This window comes from Protopterus annectens, chromosome 3.part0, assembly GCF_019279795.1.
Source record: "Protopterus annectens isolate FY-2018-M chromosome 3.part0, PAN1.0, whole genome shotgun sequence".
In the NCBI taxonomy this organism is placed as follows: Eukaryota; Metazoa; Chordata; order Ceratodontiformes; family Protopteridae; genus Protopterus; species Protopterus annectens.
Genome location: NC_056731.1, coordinates 1764869867 through 1764893775, shown reverse-complemented (window position 1 = coordinate 1764893775; position 23909 = coordinate 1764869867). Strand labels below are relative to the sequence as shown.

General features: G+C 38.3%; 1 protein-coding gene across 4 annotated transcripts in view; it reads right to left on the bottom strand.

Moving 5' to 3' along the window:
* IL7 (interleukin 7) overlaps positions 1-23909 on the bottom strand; it is a 1281407-nt gene that overhangs the window by 93195 nt on the left and 1164303 nt on the right. For all 4 annotated transcript variants that reach the window (XM_044065798.1, XM_044065800.1, XM_044065799.1 and 1 more), the window contains one exon: positions 1612-1695. In XM_044065798.1, coding sequence (XP_043921733.1) covers positions 1612-1695 — 84 coding nt within the window. The remainder of the gene's footprint in view (positions 1-1611; positions 1696-23909) is intronic.

The following is a 23909-nucleotide window of genomic DNA, read 5'->3' as shown; positions in this document are numbered from 1 at the left end:
ATCCTTATGAACATCAGGTGTTTCAGCTAATTGGCGATTCTTAATGCCCATGACTTGTTTCGTCGTTTTAATGGACAATTTCATGCCAATAAAGCCAGACCCCACTAGCTGTGGTAGCACAGCACAAGCAAAGTGTTTGACTAACCATTCAAAACAGAACAAAATTAGACTACTTAAATATGATAATAAATTTAATAATTGCATTAACTATACCTGAGTGTGTGATATAACATCACACTGTCTGACCCTATAATAAAGAAGGTTTAAGAAGCATTAGCATTTCTAAGATGTAAGAAGGCATAAGGTGGGAGATAGAGGAATGGAAAGGGACTTTCACAACTTAATGCTAATTACAACCGAGAAGTCCTCATTCATACACAGATGAATACAATGACAGACATTCTTTCAGAGAAAGAAATACATATCTTTATTTAAATGTTTTTGGCACTCTCATGAATGTTGTTTCTAGTATTTTGAAACAAATTTCAACCTAGACATATTACATTTCAAACCATAAATGACAGCAACTACCTGTATTAACCCTAGATGGCAGCTGCTGACCTCATAACACAAATTAATTTTCTTTCCCTTGTTAATAAATATGATTTTACTGCTGGTGCTGCATGATGGGGTTGGGTATAGATATGTGTCAACACAGAAAGGGAGGCAAGTTTGCACCTCAGAAATCAGCTTATTAAAGGGAGCTGTGATAGTATAACAATATTTTCTCTTCCAAAATTGAAAATCTGCAACAAACATTCTGAATTATATTTTAAGAAGTGCTCAACCAGATGCACACATTCAGCTAGTAAGAAATAGTTAAATATTTACATTTGTGGGTCTTTTCTCAGTTGTAGATGCAAACAAGTAACAACTTACCTGAATAGGATAATTTCCTCATGATAAAACCTCTATAGCATGTCGCATACAAAATAATAAATAAATAAATAAATAAACAAACAAATAAATAAATTACATACAGACACACATATATACACATATATAACATGTTCTTTTATTGTATAGAAAATTGCATCTTTCTCTTGACAAGGCAAACCCTGTGTTCATTAGTATTCATCAAGTGATGCAATTTAGCAATATTCGTCAAGTGACAACACTGTCTTGTATCTATAAGCAGGTCATGCAGTTGCTTTATTCATCTGCATATTTGCCTGCATTTTTAGAGAAGCAGTGTGTTGCTCTTTTGCAAGGAAGCTAAAACAGAAGGATCAGGGAAAGCCTTGACTGGATACATTGATAAACAATGAGAGAGCTTATAAAAATGAGGTAAGATAGCAGCAAATACTTTATGGCATGGGAGCAAAGATCCAAAAGATCTTGTTGAGAAGTACAAGTCTGCAGAGATATTGGGAAGGAAGACATCAGGTTTGTAATAGTCAGCAGTCAGAGCTGACAGATGAGTATTAGGTTTCTTGCATTTCACTATATAATTTTGATCTTACAGAATGGAATTTTATTTTTTGATGTACTTATTAGGTTGCAAGTGTTTGTGTTTCATTTATTACACAGACAAAAGCTATTGGAAAGAAAAAACAATGATCAAAGAACATTTAAAAAAAGGCACATTAGTATCTTCCGTAAATGACTTACTTTGGAGGGGAAGGCAGTGGGGCTCGGCTGTGACACTTGTTCCAGTGCTTCACTCTGTTGGTTTGAAGCCTCATACTTCTTCCGCTGGTCATAGAGGCAGTCCAATCAGAAAAAAGAAACATTTACAAGCAAGAAGAGTCTTTGCTAGAAAGTTATTATAAGCTTACATATGATATTAATGTATACATTCTGTCCAAGTAAGATGCGTAGAGGTTGTGTATTTATTCAGACAACCGTGAATTATTATACTGTCAAAAGCATGAGATAGTGAGATTCTAAAAGACAGGTAATTGTTTATTATGGAGGCTAAATTAGACTAGATGATAATGCAGAGAAGCCATCTCATTTATATATAGGTTTCATCCTCCCAAAGTATTTTAATCACACAGTGCTTCAAATGTCAATGAATATGTGACAGCAGTTGGTATACACTTCCTCACCAACATGTACCTCTTTTATGGGAAAGTGGGTGTTGACCAAAATTCCAGGGAGAGTTTACATTCTGTTTTTCAGTTAATACCCTGGGTTCTTTCACTTTTCTGTATATCAGTCAGGAATACACCAGCACAAATAAAAGTATGTGAGTGCATTTTCGCCATAGTGAAAACTGGATTGAAACCACACCCCTTGTACCTGCTAAAAATGTTATCTGTTTCCACCCTTTTCCTCTTCCGATCCACTTACTTCCCTGCACATTTTCAAAATTAATAAGTATGTCAGTAGGAAGTGAAACATAATCTTCTGTCTCTTTTTTCCCTTTTTATGCAGTCTCAGACTTTATTGTATCATGTTCTTTATGCTTTTCATCAAAAGAATTAGTATGAGGTTGCATTTTTAGCAAAATACCAAAGTTTGTACAGTGTTTTCTGGAATAATAGATTAACATTCTGATTTTCGAAGAGTCCAGAAAAATACCAGAGAGTTGGCAACCCTTGCTCTGGTTTCACCTTCAGTTCTTTTTGATGCAGAGGTATGCTGAGTTTTGGTATGAATGTTTGTAGCTAAGCAGTCCAGTTTTTAGCCCCAGAGCTCTTTCCTGTACAAAATGGGATCTTTGAAGGACAATACCCTGGTAGAGAAGTGTTTTTCAGTGACTGCCCTTTTTTCCTGTTTTATTTGCTACAGAACATATTTTTTATTGATCATTTTTTTATACCCTTGTGTTTGCTAGTGAATAATTTAGAAGGAAAAAAAATTCTGGTTCACAGAGCATGCCTCGTGGAGGCCTGACATGCATGTGTGATTTTGGGTACCAGATCCCTAATAAAATTTACATTATAAATAGCTGTTTCACTCAAGAATATCCTACCTTGAGGAAGACTGCCAGATTTCTGTGGGTTTAATTATGAAATCTCACAGTCATAGCAAGGCTTCCTTATGTGCTTGGTTGGTGCAGAAGTAACTAGAGGATCTCACAAAAGCTTTAACAATGTAACAGCTATCTGCTGGAATGAGAGAGGCTTTGCCTTTCAAGAAAAAAAAACATTAAAAGAAACATAAACATACACAATATTTTAAGACTGTTAGGACCTCATGAAAATGAAGAGCAGTTTGCTATGATTAGCCAGTGGATGCTAAATCTAGTGAGGTGGATTGTTTGCCTGATATTTTGCTCTGTTTTACCTACCTGCTCCATCCAATCTCACCAATGGAAAATTTGCCAGCAGCTTCTAGCATGTCATTGTAGGCCTCTTTCCATGACTCAGGTTCAATGCATGAAGGCAAGGCTGCATTCTGTGATGCAACTGATCCTGGCACTCATGTAACAAGTAAAAACGATATAACACTCCTGACCTGATAGTTCATAACATGTGGGAGGGGATAGCAGGTCTTGGTTAAAGTTATAAAAATCCAGTAACTTAAAAAAACGCCACCAAGGGATCCTCATATTATCTACAAGTAAGCCAAAATGTAATTTTATTTAGTGCTTTCATCCAGAAAATGAAGTACTTTTTGTATTCTGAAGAAGCCTTTATTTTCTGCAAGAAAAAAATAGTTATATTTTGCCCAACTTTTTGGTAGAATTTTCAAATAGTCCTTGGTGATGCTTTTTCTAAGTTTTTTTTTTTTTTATTTTTCTATCATTTCCTAATTTAAAAGTGTGACTATTTAATTCTCTGATCTTATAAAACTGCTTATATGGCTAAGTCAGTGCTCTTCTTTCCTGAAAACTCAGCTATATGAGCAACATGTACACTGTTTCTCAAGTCTTGCAAGCCGTGGTTACTGTGATGGCTGTTTTGCTCCTATGCAGCAAGGCTTTGCCTTGCATAATTCTGAGAAACTGGTGGAAGAGCTCCCTGCAATATGTCATAGTTCACTGCAAACCTCCACTCCCCCTTCTTTAGACACAAAGGAAGAAAATTTTGATATTTTTCACCTCAAGAGAATTAGATTCTTCTTCCAAAGATGAGGGGAATGTAGTGTATAGATGTTAGATATCCTCCCCATAGAATGCATTTCAGGTGATGAAGAGATTATTTTTATCAACCTCATTACCAGATGATGTCTCTTTTAGGGAAACCTTCAACAACATGTGTGTGTGGGGGGGGCATTACATTAGACTAACCTTGAAGTATCAGGGGTAAAAAATAGTTATCTGCATCTTTTGAGCTGTGACAAACCCAAGCACATTATTGTATTTCCATTATTTGAAGATTTTAAAGATAGGGCAGCCATGGTGGTGCAGCGGTTAGCGTTGCTGCCTCACAGCAAGAGGTTCTCCGGTTCGATTCTCAGCTGGGGTGCCTTCTGTGCAGAGTCTGCATGTTCTCCCTGTGGTCGTGTGGGTTTCCTCCGGGTGCTCTGGTTTTCTCCCACATCCCAAAGACATGCAGTAGGTGGATAGGACACTCTAAATTGGCCCTAGGTGTGAGTGTGTGCATGAGTGTGCCTTCTGTGGAAGGTTGGGCGCCGGGCTGGCAACTCGACACTGTAAAACTCCACTGATAATCATGAGCGGACAGGTGATCTCCTGTGGCAACCGCTAACCAGGAAAAAGCCAGAAGAAGATTTTAAAGACACTTTTATTTGGCTGCATCTTTGGAGCTTACCTCATTACTACCAGTTTCAAAAAGACATGATACAAAAATCCAGTAGTGGGCTGTTCTGATACCTTTCCAAATGATAAATAAGTTTTATGAAAAATGTAGCAATCAGCCACCTTAACTTTCAAGAACATTAATTGTCACATCTGCATGGTAGGGTATCAGGGAGATGTTTGAAAGAAAATGAGATTATCTTGCAGAGCAAAGATGAAAAATTTTAAGTTCGACTTTAGAAGTTAGCTCATACAGCACAAAAAGTAGTCAGTGAAAAAACAACAAATAAAGCACTAATAAGATAAGGAACACAGGTTCACAGCTCCAAAGACAAACCAAAACTTTAATGTGTGAGCTTTCGTTCACTCAAATCAAATGAACTTCTTCAGACAAATTCAAACCCCTCCTTATATAACCATGAAATCACATGACCAATAAAATGCATTGCATCACAAGTTTAAAACTGGTTATAAAAAGCATATACATATTTATAAGGATATTTACATATACTTTAAAATAATTTTTAAAGCACAAAGTAGAGCATTATTAATAGACAAAAACAATCAAAAAGGTGCATCCATACAAACCTATAAGTACATAAAATATTGTCTTATAAGAACATTATATACTGAATTTCATAAATTCATTCAGCGTAATAAATTTTGAAGCTTGAGTAAACACATAACACTGGTCATTAAGGCCTGGATAACTATGCACATTTAAAGTAAGTTGCCACCATAGCTCTTTGTCTTTCGAGTAAAAGGGATGTGTGCCCATCTCTAGGGCTCTCCCTCACCTGGTCAATCACCTGAAATTTAAAGTGCTGTCCAGGGTTGTCCCTAATGTGGTTGGCCAAAACATTATTTTCTCTGTTTCTATTTATACTATAAATGTGTTCATAGAACCTTTCTTTGAACCTATGATCGGTTTTGCTGATATAAAACACTGGACAGAGTTGACATTTTGCCAAACATACCACACTTTTAGAGTTATAGTCATATCTAGCAGTCAGTGAAAAATGCCTATTAGCAATTGTATAGTCCCTGCCTTTATCTGTGTACCTACAATAGGCACATGCTTCACATTTAACTATTCCTGGGTTCCTGTTGTACAATTTATGCTTGGAGCTGTGGCCCTGTGTTCCTTATTTTATTAATGCTTTATTTGTTGTTTTTTCACTGGTCAGTTCATTTGTTAGGGCATGACTAATGCAGGTGAACTTAATACCTCTAATTTGTTCTCACAATCACAAAATGAGAACAATGTTGCTACATCTATAAGAATCCTTACAAGGATTGTACATACGTTATCACAGAAGGTGGATGACTTGAATGGTAGTGTGTTGGCTAATGAGACTAATGGAAGAAGGTATGTGCAAACAATATCCAATGTGAGTTTATCTAATGTGGGTTCATCCTCTGTTACTGAACTCCCTATTTTGCACATGGGGAAAACATCCACCATTGAATTACCCTATAGAGCTACCCATGACCAACAGCCAAATGAAAGACTAAGTTAAAACCTGCATGGAGGTGAACTGCCACGGAGGCTTATTGGAATTCCAGCACTAAGGGAATGGTTGGAGCAAGATTTTTCCCTTGGGCTACAACAGGATAATCCTAATGCTACAGTGGAACAACTGGTCAGTGGCACTGATATCAGGACTGTATTGAAGCAGTTTGATACAAGTTTGCTTAAATATAGAAAGACTCATTTGGAAATAGTATACCTAGAAGAATGTCTGAAACGTGAACAGGTACCAAAAGGGTTAAGGTATTGTCCCGATCCAATGGGGGTTATACCAAACTCCCAATTTCACTTAGAATTGGTTTCATTTTTTAACCAACAGGGGCTTAGCTTAATGAAAATGATGGCATCTAATTATAAAAAAGAAAACGCTGAGCTGTTTAATGAACTGTTAATGCTGGAGCATAGCATTAAAACCAACACTGACTTTGAAAGATACAAAAGTGAATATAATAGAACTTTTGAGTCCATTGATGCCTTGATTTTAAAATATAGAGCTACAAAAATCAAGAAACTACAGAGAGACCTTGATGACTACACTAATGTGCTGGCTTTCCCACACTCAAGACTGCCCATCAAGAGTAGCAAAGCCCCTGTAAACCAATCACAGTGTTTTATTAATATTAATATGCATGAAGAGGCTGAGATGGATCCACCCATTAGTGATGTCACTGGTGATGTCATTGAACTAGAGGAACAGGAAGGGACAAGCCAGCTAAGAAGTGAGCATTTGTAAGGGACAAACATCAATGGAGTTTCAGGGGAACAAAATGTTTGTGTTCCTATATACAGCAATGGTCAAATGCAACGAGGAGGCACCACAAGGAAGGCGAAATTGCGGAAAAACAACAGCTACAAGAAACATTCATACTGCATGATTTTAATTTAGAGTGGTTTGCATGTGATACAGATCACCCCATTCATCACATAAATTTGCATGGTTTTACACAAATGATTCAAGAACCTACGCGAATAGATAAAGCTAGTGAAAAACAATCCACCTTGGATTGGATATTATTAAATAACTCCCCTCACTCATTTCAATCAGGTTGCCTTCCTGATGGTCTGAGCGACCACCTACCCACATTTCTTATATGACAACACATATTCCCACCAAAACCTACTATGTTTAAACAACTCAGAAAAAACAGAACTTTAATCTTGTTAACTTCTTAGCTGACCTACAAAGGTGCAATTGGACTCCACTCAAATACCTTGACCTAGATGATGCAGTGAACCACTTTAATAAATCTTTCTTAGATATAAGAATATGCTCCTGTTAGAACCATCAGAGTAAAATCAAACTATACCCCCTGGCTAAGCAGAGACACCAGGGCCCTTCTGAAAACTAGAGATAAAGTCTGGGAACTATGGCGTAAGACTAACAAAGTAGTTTCTAAACAACAGTATTAAGAACTTAGAAATAAGGCAAAAAAACAGATAAAACAGGATAAAATAAATTTCTATCATAACATTCAAAACACATATCAAAAAAACCCTCAAAAATTCTGGCCAGCTATAAACTCACTCCTTCACCCAGGAAAATCTACTACACCAACGTCAAACATCCACAACAATTCCGATAGCATAGCTACCATTTTTACTTCTACTCAGCTTAACCCATCCCACATTCACCCCTCCATTTTTCTCCTATCTGAACCAATCAGTACTGTATTGCTTACACTATTCCAGCCCCCCTAGTAGTTAATATCCTACCACAAGATCCTTAGGGTCCTAAACCAATAACACTAATCTAGCCTCCAACTATGTTACCATCCAAAGCAATGTCACTATTCTCTCTGCTATCCCTCTTGTTAATTCCATATTTCCTCTCCACTTATGAAAATCAGTCTTACCTAGGATTTCACCACCCAAAATCTAAACCATACCAGATGTAATGAACATGACAGGCTAACCACTAGTTACTGCTATAACCAACTCCTTAACCACTAGACACTATCAACCTATTAGACCGAGATATATCACCACAAAATCTAAACACTATCAAAAACTTATAAACAAAATCCTGAAGCTTATAGAAGCTATAAGCTATAACCTCGCAATGGATGGAGATATTCACCCAAACCCTGGCCCTGCCACCTTAGATAGGGCAACTTCATTTGCAACTAACCCAGATGAATCACTATCTATTAATAAGTCTCCCAACTCCATCCTGGTCTGCCATCTAAATATACGTAGCATAAATAACAAAGTACATAATCTACATGCCCTCCTACAAGCCCATTCCCCTGATATTCTATGCATAACTGAAACCTGGCTGAAACCATCAATCTCAGATAATGAAATTCTACCACCTGGGTATAATATACTTAGACTTGATCACTCTACTAGGAAGGGAGGGGAGATAGCTGTACTCTTCAAATCTACACTCAATGTTACCACAGTCCCCATTCAACCACCCCAGGTCAATAAAGCAGAAATAATTGCTACCAAATTCCAAATTAACAAAAACTAATGTATGAATATAGTCTGCATGTACATTCCCCCAGGCAATTATACCAATACCCTAGCAGACATCCTCCACTGGTTATCTAATAACTATCCACCAGAAGCCATTGTACTTGGAGATCTTAACACTGATTGGAACACTTGTTCCTCTCAATCTCCTACCCCCCATGTAAACCTGCATGGATTCACACAGATCATATCCACCCCCACCAGGATAGGGAAACATAACCAAAAGGATAGTATACATGATTGGATACTAATCAATAGCCACCTCCAAATGTATACATCGGGGGCCATCCCTAATGACCTCATTGATCACTTTCTCACCTTTATCTGCAAGGAAAAATCAAATAACTCCCATCAGCCCATGTATAGAACAATAAGAAATAGTAAAAGCTTCAATCCTAGTAAGTTCCAGGATGAACTTAACATATGCAACTGGTCTGCCCTACAACACTTGCCCCTAGATGAAGCTGTCGCCTGCTTTAACAATAAATTCCTCACCATCCTCGATTCTCATGCTCCCGCTCGTTCTACTAGGGTAAAAACAAATGCTGCCCCGTGGCTCTCTAAAGAAACCAAATCAAAAATCATAGTCAGAAACAAGGCATGGGCAACATGGCGTGCTACAAAAGACTCTCTAAATGAAACCAAATTTAGACAACTAAGAAATGAGACAAAACAATCCATTCTATTAGATAAAAAACAACTATTTCCATCTCCAACAAGGAAACCAAAATAACCCCCAAAAAATCTGGGTAGGGATAAATAAATTACTGCACCCAGGTCAACCCACCACTCCACCTCCCTCAGACTCTACTGATAAACTACCAGTGGATATTGCTAACACCTTTAATCATTTCTTTACTGAAACTATTCAAGCCCTCGCTAGCCAATTACACCATAACTCCTCTAACCCACTGGATAACACTTCCAGTACACAGCCCACCTTTAGCTTCCAACCAGTCTCTACATCTTTCATTTGATCACTACTCAAAAAATGAAAACCTACTATGCTAGCTGCTGACCTTCTCCCCGCTGAATATTTGCAAAAAGCTGCTGATACCATAGCGTACCCCATTTCCATTTTAATTAACCAGTCCATATAAGAAGCCTCAGTCCCCACTATCTGGAAAATATCTCATGTCATACCCCTCCATAAAGGTGGTAACTCTACTGAATTATCTAATTACAGACCCATAGCCATCCTGTCACCTCTGGCAAAAATTATGGAAAAAAGTGTCCATAAACAACTTCGGTACTTTCTAACCCAAAACAACCTTCTGCCTAACTCTCAGCATGGCTTCAGGTCATATCATAGTACTGCCACAGTACCTTCTCAAATGCAATAAACTATAACAAGAACAACAACAACAAGTTATCCTCAGCCCTTTTCTTGGATCTGTCCAAGGCTTTTGATATAGTTAACCACCATCTTCTCATCAACACCCTGCCAACAATGTCTCTAGGCAATCACTCTCTCTCCAATGGTTCGAATCCTACCTGCACAATAAACAACAATCCGTCTTATGGCAGAACAACCTCTCAAACCTCCTACCCAACACCCTAGGTGTCCCCCAGGGGTCTATTTTGGGACCACTAATTGTTTTCCATTTTTATTAATGACCTCCACACTGTCATCCCTGAAGCCAACTGTATTCAATACGCAGATGACTCAATGTTGATCTGCACTGGCACCTCACAAACAGAGCTGCTAACAATAACTCAGAGTACGTTTAACCTAGTAGAGAATTGGCTTGCCTCCCGCTGTCTGATTCTAAATCCTAACAAAACAAAGCTCCTACTTTTCTCCCCCAACCCCACCCAAAGTTCCACGGCACTAACTCTCTCCATTAAGTTTAATAATGGTACCATAATCTCACCAGATGCCCATACAAAACTCCTTGGAGTTATTGTAGATAACAATCTTAAGTTTGATGTGCATGTTAACAAAACTATCAAAACCATTAATAGAAAGCTGGACTCACTATATAGGATAAAGCCATTCCTTACCCCACCTGCTAGGACTGCCATTGCCCACTCCCATTTACTCTCTACCCTCTACTATGCTTCCCCTTTACTTGCCATCCTAAATAAAACTGATCTTAACAAACTCTCAAGCTGCTATAATAACATTGCTAGATTTGCCACTGGTCTCCCCTATAGAACGCATCATTGTAAAAATCTGAAGTATCTCAGATGGCTAGAGCTACCCAGGCAGATTCAGTATAATCAACTTATTGTGGCTCACAAAGCACTCAACCAACCAGAAAATACACCTACACTGAAAAACATCATCTATCCCCACTCCAACTCCAGAGCACTCCACTCATCTAATAGACTGGTAGTGCAAACCATCAAATCCAACAACTCAGCAGGTGACTCCCGGTTTGCCAACTCTGCTGACAAAATTTGGAACTCACTTCCTGCTAACATTAACCTAGATACCACCCTATCTCATTTCAAAAAAGCTCTCATGGAGTATTGCAAGACTCACTGGATATGTCCCTGCTCCAAGCCTGACTAAATCTTTATTCATACTAGTGTACTCATACTGTGTTTGTAAATGGAACCCACATATCTTTTTATTTGTAAAGCCAGATTAGAAGTTTGTTAGACTGTATAAATTTAACTGCGACTGTAAAGTGTGTTTTATTTGTACAATGTTATTATGACTCTTGTTTTATCTGTATATTTTGATGGATGAATGCATATGTTACAACCGTTGGAGCTTTTCTCCCCGGGCCTCCACTGAAAATGGACATATATCCCATCGGACCATCCCGGTCAACAAATGTAAAATAAAATAAAAAAATAAATTTTACTGAATCTATAATTGCCCTTTCCAAACAGCAAACTCTTACTCCTGATACCAAACCAGCCAAGTCTACAACTAGCAATGCCTTGTTCTCTTTCTCCCCAGTTCCTACAGCAACTATAAAAAAACTACTACAGAAACTAAAACCTACTACACTTGCCATAGATAACTTACCCAGTGAATACCTCAAAATTACAGCTGAATCTATAGCCTTCCCATTATCAATCCTTATAAATAGATCCATTCTTGAAAACAAGGTCCCTCAACTGTGGAAAATTTCCCATGTAATCCCACTTCATAAAGGGGGACTTTCCACAGAACTGACAAATTATCGGCCAATTGCTATTCTTTCACCTCTTTCTAAGTTACTTGAAAGGTGTATTCATCTCCAGGTCATGAAATTCTTACCAACAAATAATCTTCTCGCAAACACTCAGCATGGGTTTTGCCCATCACATAGTACAACTACAGCTCTCTTATCCTTCACTAATACCGTAAACCATCACAGGAATAACAACTTTGTATCTGCCATCTTTCTAGACCTATCAAAAGCCTTTGATATGGTCTCCCATTCCAAACTAATAGATGTACTAACTGAACTATCCTTCTCACCATCTGCCACAGCATGGTTTCATAACTATTTATCTAGCCATCAACAATCTGTTCTATGGCAGGGTGACCTATCTCCATGCTTTCCTTTATTCATTGGTGTCTCCCAAGGATCTGTCTTAGGCCCTCTGCTTTTCTCCCTCTTTACTAATAATCTACACACAGCTATCCAGGTGGTTCTATAATACAGTATGCAGATGTTTCAACACTTATCTGTGCTGCCACTTCTCTATCAACTCTTCATTCTCAAACACAGGAATCTGTCACTTCTGTTGAAACATGGTTAGCCAATGCCCATCTAATCCTGAACCCAGACAAAACTAAATTATTACTCTTCCAACCTAACAAGACATCTATCTCATGCTCAACATTTAACATAATAGCCAAAGACAATACTGTGATCTCCTCAACAACCCATACAAAGCTTCTTGGAGTGGAAATAGACAATACCCTAAAATTTGACTTGCATGTCTCCCTAACTATAAAAAAAGTCCATAAGAAGTATAGAAGTCTATATAGGCACAAAAGGTTCCTGACCACAATGGCCAAAATAACATTAGCACAAACCCATCTGCTCTCCACTCTACTATATGCCTCTCCAATTTTAATTAATCTAAGGAAAACTGACTTAGCTAAGCTAGAAGCATGTTATAATAAAATTGCTATGTTTGCATCTGCTTGCCCATATAGAACACATCATTGTACAGCTTTAAAGATACTAGACTGGCTTGAGTTTCCCAACATTATTCTTTACAACCAACTCTCTCTAACTCACAAAACTGTAACACAACCAACTAGAACCCCTGCACTACAAAATCTCATCCTTCCTTACAGTTCCAGCAGACCACTTTGTTCTAACAACAGGAACTTACTCACTGTCTCCAAGGCCAACAACACCGCAGGAGAATCTTTATTATTCAACTATATATCTCGTATATGGAACTTCCTCCCTAACAACTTTAAGCCATCACTTAAAGCGTATCTAAAAAATGCGTGGCTATGTTCCTGGACTAACCCATGAGTGCTTTGATAAATCACAGTATATCCAAAACATATCCAACTTTCTGGTGTTTAATCCTTTGTTCCTAGCGACCTGCCTTAACCTTATATCTTGACATAAGTCATACCTACAAATAGCTCTAGCTATGTTCAAAGCCCAGGTTTTGTTGTAAAGATGTATCAAATTTGAATGTTCTTATGTATACTACATTTTGTTTACTTTATACCTTATTGATTATTGTAATGTGTGCATGAAAATTTACTGTTACTCACGGAATGTTTCTCCCCAGGCCTCTGCTGAAAAAGAACCTGTGTCCAGTTGGACTTTCCCGGCAAACAAATATTAAATAAATAAATAAATTAAAAAAAAATAAATACAACAAATGGAGATAATAGCAAACTGGGAAGTACAGTTTGAAGAAAATGAGCATGGGACAGTTATTTCTGGTGAGGAAAACAACCACAGTGCAGCAGCTGTTGCTTTTGGTGAAGAACACAACCACAGTAAAGCAGCTTTAATATTTAACTTTACTACTGCGACTACAGAACCTAATTTAGTTCAACTTTTAGCAAGAGGATTGACAATTATACCAAAGCAGAAAGCTAATATAGGCACTCTATTGATGGACTTTAAACTTTCTATTTGTAAGTTAAATTTGCAGCTTTTATTGAAATGAATAATGTGAAGGAAACCAGGGTTCCTAATACTTTTAAGCCCCCCTTGCATCCCACACTAACACTATTCGAAAAATATGTGAAACTGATTTTAGAAATAAATTAAAGGGCTCTTATGCTCATGGAGGATTGCAAAAGAATATGAGTAATGAAAATGTACTGGAACTAAATGATTTGAGGCTTGCCAACATCAGAGTCATGAAGCCAGACACGGGTGGGGGCTAGTATTTATGACCAAGGATGATTATAACTGTAAAATGGAGGAAATGCTGAAACAGGAAAGTTATGAAATGGTGTCTTTAAATGAACTTAATGTAGCATACAGGAAAATAAGAGGTGACATTAATGATTTATTTATTTGTGGTCAAATAGACTTGGATATGTTTAAGTATTTAACAACATCAACGCCTATCACACCTGTTATCTTTGGCACTACAAAGATTCATAAGAATCTTGCTAACCCTCCTTTATGCCCCATAATTGATGGGAGAAATTCAGCCACATATGCTTGTGCTAAAGTGGTTGATGGTATCTTGGAAAAATAAATAGCAATGCAACACCAAATTTGTAAAGACTCCTGGTCATTTTTTAAGGGACATGAATTATCAGGAATTCAGAGAAGAGCTCAACTTTTTAACTGTGGATGTAAAAGGTTTTTACACAGTCATCCCCCACAATTCTGGAATTGAATGGGTGGTAGATGTGTTAGTAGAAAGAGGTGCCCCTGCAAATGAAACTAGATTAGTTGAAGAACTACTATACATCATTTTGCAGAATTTTTTTTATATTTAATGGTACATACTATCTACAGAAAAGGGGAGTAGCTATGGGGTCTCCATGTGGTGGTAGTTTCGCCAACCTAGTTATTGCCTTCTGGGAGCACCATTTTGTGTTTAACAGAAGTAACATCAAATATAAAATTGCGTATTATATGTGATTTTTGGATGACATATTTATGATCATAAATGGAGCTGAAACTACGGCTAAGGAAATAGTGGATGAGATGAGTGCCAGCACATCCTTCCTGGAATTCACATTCAATTTCAACAGGTTAAAGATTGCTTATTTGAATGTGGAATTAACTAAGGACATTTTAAGGGGGTGCTACTTATCTAAAATTGATAGAAAGAAAACCTACTCAAACTCATTTTTACATTAGACAAGCTGCTATCCACAATACCAGAAAAAATCTATAGTCAAAGGTCAGCTAGTTAGGGCAGCATGGATGATCACCTTGGAGGTAGAATTCATGCAGGAATGCAATAATTTAAAGCAAATGTTTAAAAGAAGGGGCTATCCAGAAGTGTTACTGCAGGGACTCATAAAAAAGGTCCAAATAAAAAGAAGGGAGGTGCACTTCTCACCCATTCTCGGACCACCAGCCTTATTAGCTCATACGCTAAGCCCTGCCACCTCAGAGGGTAATAGTGCTGACATAAATATGCCAATGCACAGTAATAACAATAGGGATAAGAATGGATATACTGTCAGCTTAATTACTACATGTACACCCTATGGTGAGTCCATAAGGGGCACCCTGTTAAAACAATGGTGTATCCTTATGGAAGACACAGATCTTAGATCTAAATTGGGCGCCCTACCAAGAGTTGTGTATAGAAAAGTAGCTAACTTAAAAAATATATTGGAGAAAGAGATTGAAATATTGAAAAGCTAAATCTCTTTTTAAAGGTCCAGAAGTTAAAAATTCTTACTTTGTAACAACCAACCCTTGTTCATGCCCTAAACACCTGTAATAATTTTGGAACTCAAGGATACCCACTTACAAGTGTCAATACACAAAAAGCGCAGGAGCATAGGAGATTTCTTAGGTTCAGAGAAAGAGGTCAGCAGCTTATCTCCTTACTTGGGCTGTCTACTGCTCCTATGGCCTTCTTAAGATTTGTAGTCCCTGTTCCAGCATTCCTACAGACTAAGCACATTCACATTCAGCCATACCTCAGTGACTGCAATCTGCAAGCTCATTCCAAGGAGAAACTGTAAACTCTCAGCTGTCTCCAGAACTTGGGGTCCTCTCAAAGCTCAGCCTAATACTCAGCAAATCCATGGTCTTTATTGGGCCCCACTGGACTCAACACTGATTAGGGTCTTTCTACTTACAGAACAGGCATGTTTCTAGACAGTCTCTTAATATATACATATTTATCAGATACAGCTTTTCCTTATACAACAATTGGAAAGCTCTGCACCATCCTCATACCTTGCTTATCTCCTGTAAATTTCATTTTCACTGATTTAAACTTGCATCTTGTTTTCCATAATGCATCCCTAACATATTTCTCTCATCCAATGTGCAATACATCTCGACAGTCATGACCACATCGCCATTATGTTTTTCATTGTTTAATGTTAACCCTACCTTATGTAACATTTTTTTAATGGAAGTCTCTGCTACTAACCTCTCTCATGCACATTATCCACATTTTATTATTTTCTACCATTATCAGATCATCTGCATCATCAAAAGTATCTTCTCTCCATCTTTTTTCATTAAAACAAGAATAACCTCATTCGATGGATGCTCTTGATTCACTCCATTTTTACTGTTATTCTCCTTCCCGTCCATCTAGTAACAATAATCGTCATCAGTGTATTCTCATGCTCTGAGACAATCACACTAATCATCTCTCCTGTCCCATCATTTCTGAATATATTCCATGCCGACACATGACAAATGTCATCAAAATGTTTTGCTTCGCACATTACTACGTTTTATTCTCCTTTTTTATGACAATATAATATTTCACTTAAGCTATCATCATTAACAGAAGTGATATACATAATAATGTTTACCTATCTAGCTTTCACATAATCTGCCCCCTCTTTTAACACTTCCTATAACCTTTTTTGCTTTATTCCTACAAATATTTTGTAATCTGCAGTCTCCTTTTATAGTTATTGGTTTCCAACCTCTTATATCATTTCTGAGCCTTTTCTTCCATATACATTTTATTATACTACCAAAAGCATTTCTCATCTCTTTACTAGCTACTCATTTGTTAACTCCAGTAGTACCTATTTTTACTCCAACTATTTCTTTATGCAAAAATATATATAAATCCTAACCTATCTATCCATGGAAGTTCATACATTCATAGGTTCTTAGGTGTGTACTAGGCTAACCACCTAACTGGCTAACTGGAGCATTTTTGAGCCTAGCCATGCATCCCAAATCTCTGACAAGTCCTGGCACCAATGATAAGAGTAAGCAGGAGTCTGTAAATGTTTCATTTGCCAAGAAGCTGCCTATGCCTGGTAGAGACTTAGGTGCCAAACCAAGGATGAATTTCCTGTTCCCCACCCAACTGTCCAAGTTAAACTTGAATTGGGTTATGGAGGATCTCTGTTTTACACAGATGGGGAGCCTGTTCCAGAGAAGAGATAGTTTCTGGGAAATATACCTGATTCTCTAGCAGGTCCTCTTTGTATCACAGGCAATGTTTAAGTATTTAGAATGAGTAGTCCTGGTGCTGTTTGTTTTGTGAATATGTAGTAAGTCCATCAGGGTAGGTCTGACAATGCCTTGCACACCAGGCATAGGTCTCCTCTCAACAGCCTGTAGGAGACAAAATACAGGGATGGGGCTTTGAGGCCGTCTGCATAGGACACATTACTTACACACTGTATTCTTTTAGTGAGGAACCTTTGTGATTGTTCCAACTGTTGGATGTGCTTGGTTAGGTACATACCAAAGGTGGCATTGTACACAATGACAGGTCTGATAAATGCTGAATGCAGTGCATCAGTTACCTCCTTGGGCCCAGCTGCCATGCCTTTGTTTATAAGTTGCTCAACACAGACTTATTTTTTCACTACTGTTTACATGTGATGGTCAAAGGCTAGATTGCTGTCTATGTATGTCCCCAAGTCCTTGACTAATGGGTCAATTCTCAGGGGTGTGTTGTCAATATGATAGTTACCAGGGGTGGATGACTTCCTAAAGGATACTAATATACATTTCTTGTCATTTAGTTTTAGTCCATGGCTCTGACACAAGTTACTTGTTTGTGTCAGCTCTTCCAGGAGAACATTACTGTCGGTAGTGGATTTTATGACTGCTCCTTATTTGAAATCATCTGCAAATATGGTCATCCAGAGGCCCTTGACATTGGTTCTGACTTCAGAGAAGTAAATGTAAAAAAGGACCGGTACCAAGACTGATCGCTGACGGATTCTGCTTGTGACTGGCCTCTTTGTAGTAGTGGACTTCCCAATTCTAACTCCCTGGGAGCCAGCCATCCACCAAGTGGCATAATTTTCTTATTTTATTTATTTATTGACATTTGTTGACCAGGAAAGTCCGACTGGGACAGGAGCCCATTTTCAGCAGAGTCCCGGGGAGAGAAGCTCCACAAACATATTATGATTGCACAGTATTTTACAAGAATTTACAGAATTTACAGAAATTACAGTACAATACAGTGCAATATAACAAAATGAGAAACAGACTAATAAATTGTGGGAAGTTACAATATCTCAATATCAGTGAGAAAAACAGAGTAATGTACAAGATATATATATATATATATATATATATATATATATATATATATATATATATATATATAGGTCTACTTTACATTGTTTACTTTTCAAAAAGTCGATTTGCATATGGCCGAGACCATATGATTGACTTTTGGAAAGCCAACCATGTAAAATAAACACAAAAAAACACAACAAACACTTACCTTAGAACTGTTAGCAGGGGGGTAAGCCCCACTGCACCCCCCACACCACCAGTAACTTAAATATACCAACTCCAAGATCACACTACAGTGCGGAAAATGGAAATTTTCCAATTCCGCACTGTACAGAGATAGCAGTTCCCCATGGTCAGCTTTTCAAAAGTTGATCATATGGTCTCAGCCATATGAAAGTTGACTTTGTGAAAGGTCGATCATGTGTAGGGGACCCATGCATGCACACATGAAAGTCGACTTTGTGAAAGGTCGATCATGTGAAGGGGACACATACACACACACACACACACACACATATATATATATATATATATATATATATATATATATGTGTGTGTGTACACACACACACACACACGCACACACACACACACACACACACACACTTTTTTGTAAATATTGAAATAAGTTGAAAATTAAGAAAGGAAAAGATCACTATTGGGTGATGTTAGGTTGAAATAATTAATAAAGGGAAAAATAACTCACTACTGGGGTAGTTTTAAAGGGGTGAGGGATTAGAATAATAGTTAAGGTTAGTGAGATTTATAGTAAGAACAGAGCTGTTTATAGTAACTTATAAATCAAAAAGAGTTTCCTACTGGTTTTGATGGGTAAAGATTGGGGTAAACATGAGGAAGGCTCAAGAAGAGTAGGATGTTTATCTATTTGTATAGATACAGGGGCAGATTTTAGTATTTAGTAGATAGGTCTTTAGGGTGAGTTTAAATTTGCTGAAGCAGCTAACGGTGTTTATGCTGGTTTGAAGTGAGTTCCATAGTTTAGCGACAGTGTATGAGTAAAGGATGGGTCAACCTCTTTTGTTTGGCACATGAACAGTTATGAGTTGTTTATTTTCAGAACCAAGGGTTCTGGTGGGGCTATAGGGTATTAAAATATTCTTAAGGGCAGGGCAGTTGTTTGGATTGTAGGCAATTTTATGTGCTATGGACAGCTGAATGAGGTTAAGATAATGTGGAAATTCCAGCCAGTTTAATTCTTTTAAGGTTTGGCAGTGATGGGCATAAGCTACCTGTGGTAAATTTGGTGATTGTATGGTAGCAGGACTGGAGCTTATTTTGTAGAGATGAGTGCAGGTTAGTAAAATTGGGGGCAGTGTATAATAGGGAGGGGAGCAAGTAAGTGTTGGCAAGAGCTATTTTGGTGGTACTGTCCATTAAATGTTTATGTCTGTATAGGGCTCCTAATCTGCAGTGTTTTTTTTTTTAATGGCATTACCAATATGGTGTTCAAATGTAAGTTTATTGTCAATGGTAATACCTAATAGTTTAGCATAGGATACAATTTCAATTTCTGTGCTGCTTTGGGAGAAAATATGAAAGTGAGAGTCAGGTGAAAGGGGTTTTGCTGCGGAAAGTAGAAGCTTTGTTTTTTTTTTTTTTGCATTAAGGAGTAGTTGTGATTCGGTTAACCAGGCTTCGATTGCGGTGAAGGTATCTTGGGTTATGTGTTGGAGGTGTTGGAGGTTATTTGAGGAGGATGAGATGATGGTAGTATCATCTGCATATTGGATAATAGAGCTGAGAGGAGAAGCAGTGTGAAGGTTGTTGGCAAATATGAAGAATAAAGGTCCAAGTATAGATCCTTGTGGTACTCCAGTTTGATTGGTTTTATACCTAACCTCTTGTGGTTTATGCCTAACCTCTTGAGTTTGTCAGCAATGCCTGTCAATCACCCTGGTCAGGTCAAAGTAGCCAGTGTGAAATGATTTGCCCTCATCCATTTCTTTGGTGGTTTTCTCAAAGAATTCTACCAGGTTCAATGGGCATGACCTGCCCTTGGCAAAACCAAATTGGGTTGGGTACAGTGAATGCAAGATTCCTATGTCATTATCATTTCCAAGATAGTCCTTTCCATGGCACTGCATATGAGAGTAGGGGTCTGTAGCTTATAGAGTCTGTAGATGGCCTAACTTTGTGCGGAGGGATGATTGTTGTTGTTCACCATTTGTTAGACACAAGCATGTTTGGAGACTATGGTTAAAAAGTGATACCAGAGGCCCTAATAGGTCATGTTTCATGTTATTTAGAAGGCATCCTGGGATATTGTTTGGGCCCATTGATTCAGTATTTTTGGCCTTAAAGAGACCGTTGAGGACCTGTTCTCTAGTGATAGTAGGGGGAGTTATGTTTGATGGTATTTCCTGAGAAGAGGTTGAGGGGAAAAAGGGGTAAAGTTAGAGCTGAATGTGTATGCCAGTAGGTTTGCTATAACTTCTAGCTTTTTTAAATTTCTACAACTCTTTTGGTTTTCTAATACCACAATGGGAATGGATCCCATTCCTAAGTCAAAGTGTGATTAAAGGTCATGATTTTAGTATTGTTTCTTTCTTTGATGTCAGCCAAAAGTGCTCTTCGCAGCACCCACAATGTATCCAGCAATTCATACAAAGTTACATGTATTGGTAGCATATCTAAATACAATTTTAGATACTTTTTTATAAGACCCGTTGCTCTTACTACTATTGGAACTGTCTGGGTATCTTTCTTCCACATTGCTTTCATTTCCGCTTGCAAATCCTGATATTTTATGACTTTGTGCCTCTCAAGGGCGGTGCCTCCACCGACCCTGGAAATTACCGTCCCATTAGCTTGACAAGCCTTATCTGCAAAGCCATGGAGAGGATCATAATGGAACTCATAAATAAAGACATAGGGAACTTGCAGACTTTGGATCCAACCCAGTTTGGCTTTGTCAAAGGCAGATCATGCCTTTTAAACTTGGTTGACTTTTTCAAGACAGTCACCAAGGCCATTGATGAGGGAAAGGCAGTCCATACAGCCTACCTTGACCTGGCAAAGGCCTTGACACAATACCCCACTCAGGTATCATCGAAAAACTCATCAGCTTGAATGTAAACCCATACATAACAAGATGGGTTGCAAACTGGCTAAGTGACAGAACCCACAGGGTCAGAGTTGCTGGAGCCAAGTCAGACTCAAAGCCTGTCACAAGTGGTGTCCCACAGGGCTCAGTCCTGGGTCCACTCTTGTTCGGCATCTACTTTTCTGAAGTACAAGCAAACACAGGAGGGTTATGGCTGACAAAGTTTGCAGATGACTGCAAACTGGGCCATAGTGCATCTGACACAGATATCCTTCAGAAGGGCCTCACAGAAACGGATAACTGGTGCCAGAGCCATGGCCTAAAGTTAAATGCCAAGAAATGCATAGTCATACCCTTCGAAAAACAAGGTTACCCCTAGCTACCATATAGGTGGCAATCCACTGAGCACAGAAGTCGTCATCAGGGATCTGGGGACCCAGATTGACAGCAGCCTTTCGTTTGACACTCATGTTGCTAAAGTAGTTAGGAAAACCTTCTACATTGCCCACCTGATCATGAAGGGATTCACATCTAGATCAAGGGAGGTCATCGTCCCCCTGTACTCATCACTCATTAGACCTATGATTGAGTACAATGCCCCATTCGGAATGTATCTGATCCGACACCTGCAGCAGCTGGAAAGGCCCCAAAAGTTCCTCACCAAAAGGATAAAGGGTCTCAAAAATATGTCTTATGCTGCCCGACTGAAAGAACTCCAGCTCTATTCAGTCTCATACTGTTTGCTCAGAGGTGACCTGTGCCTGACATATAAGGCCATGTCAAACCCTGATTTGATGAATATGCTTCACCTCAAAAAATCTAGATCCCTCAGAACCACAAGGGCGGGAGACTTAAACCTTGACACGGTTATTAATAGAACGTGCTGGAGGGACAGATTCATCACCCAGAGACTCCCTATGCTGTGGAACAAAATCCCGGTACATGTGAGGCAGAGCATGGCCTTGTTCAAGAGGAATCTTGACCAATGGATGGGGGATCGCAGATATACCCCAGGGATTACTTCAGTGTCACTGCTTGACAGAGGCACAGCAAAATAATAGGCATAGTTTTATTCAAACTAAAGGGCCAAATAACTATGGGCTAGGCTTATAAATGCCCTTGGGCAGATAGCCTAGTATGAACCTATGAACCTATGAACCTATGTACACAAGACACTGTAGGCACTGGGTGTGATGATTTCAATGATCAATGCTACTTTTGTTTTCTTTTCTTGGACCACTATATGGTTTTCTAGCATCTATCTTTTGAACTATTGGTAATGGATGATACCATGTGATGTAGACTTCTTCATTTTCTATGATGCTTTTTGGCTCATGTTTCCAGTGTTTTTCAGCCATTTCAATACCATAATGTTTGCACAATCCCGAGTGCAACAGTCTTGTCACATTATTATGCCTTTCAGTATAAAGTCCTCCTGCCATTAGTATGTCGCAACCAGCAACGAGGTGTGCAACTGTTTCCAATTCAGTTTTACAAAACCTACATTTGTCTGTTTCTCCCACATGTTCTATGGACTTTGTAAAGCAACATGTATACAGCCCACTATCTTGGGCCACCAATATTAACCTTTCATCTCTTGGTTTGAATTTGCCTCTCCTTAAGCATCCCTGCATTCGTTCGTGATCAACATGAGGTTCTTCCAGAAGTTTTGTATACTTGCAACTATATTTATGCATTTTCTACATTTCTTGCATTCTCATCTAAACCTTCACCTTATATTCTTTCTTTTGTTTTTTGGCACATTCAGTTGCTGCCTGATTTTTATCTACTTCTGGTTTGATTTCCATTCCTGCTTGATGCCGATATGCTTCTGCTAGATTAAGTGGAGAAGTCACCTTAGATTTATTCTCCTCATGTTTCAAAACTTTCACTACATTTGAGTCTTGTGAGGTCAGCAGATGTGTGGAGTCCCATGACTGCAGATCTATACACAGAATCAATTTTAAGGAGGCCCATCCCTCCTTCGGAACGGGGAATATATAATCTTGATATGCACTGATTTTTATGCATCATTTGGTGAGCATGACACATTCTTCTTGTTTTCCTAGCTCAGTATAGGTGTCTAAATTAACAATGAGATCTGCACACAATTGTGTTTTGCCTTTGAGGTTGCAGGCATAGCTAAAGAATGTCTTGTGGTTGTCTTTGGCCTGGGAGGTCAAATTTACCTCAAATTTGGCTTTGGTAAACTTTAATTTTCATTTGATTTATTTGCTTAATTTAAGGAGAGTACCTTTATCTTGCTGGGTGATACACTTCCTAATTTTGCCATGATTTTCTTCCTTCAGTTATAGATTCTGTTGATGTTGTGATTTCACCAGGGTGGCTTGTTTTTAGCATTAGTTCTATAGTTATTCCTGGTGGGTACAGCTGACGATATACAGTTATTAACATACTTGTATAAGGTTTCTGTGAACAGTTCTGTGTAGGCAGATCTGTTCTCAGCGTTTATGGGGGTTTGAAATTTTGCCAAGTTATCACTTAATAGTAGGAAGTTAGCCTTAGAGCAGTTACTGAATATTTCAGGGTTTGCTGAGATTCCAGGTTTTATTTTTACTTCAAAGGAGATCACATTGT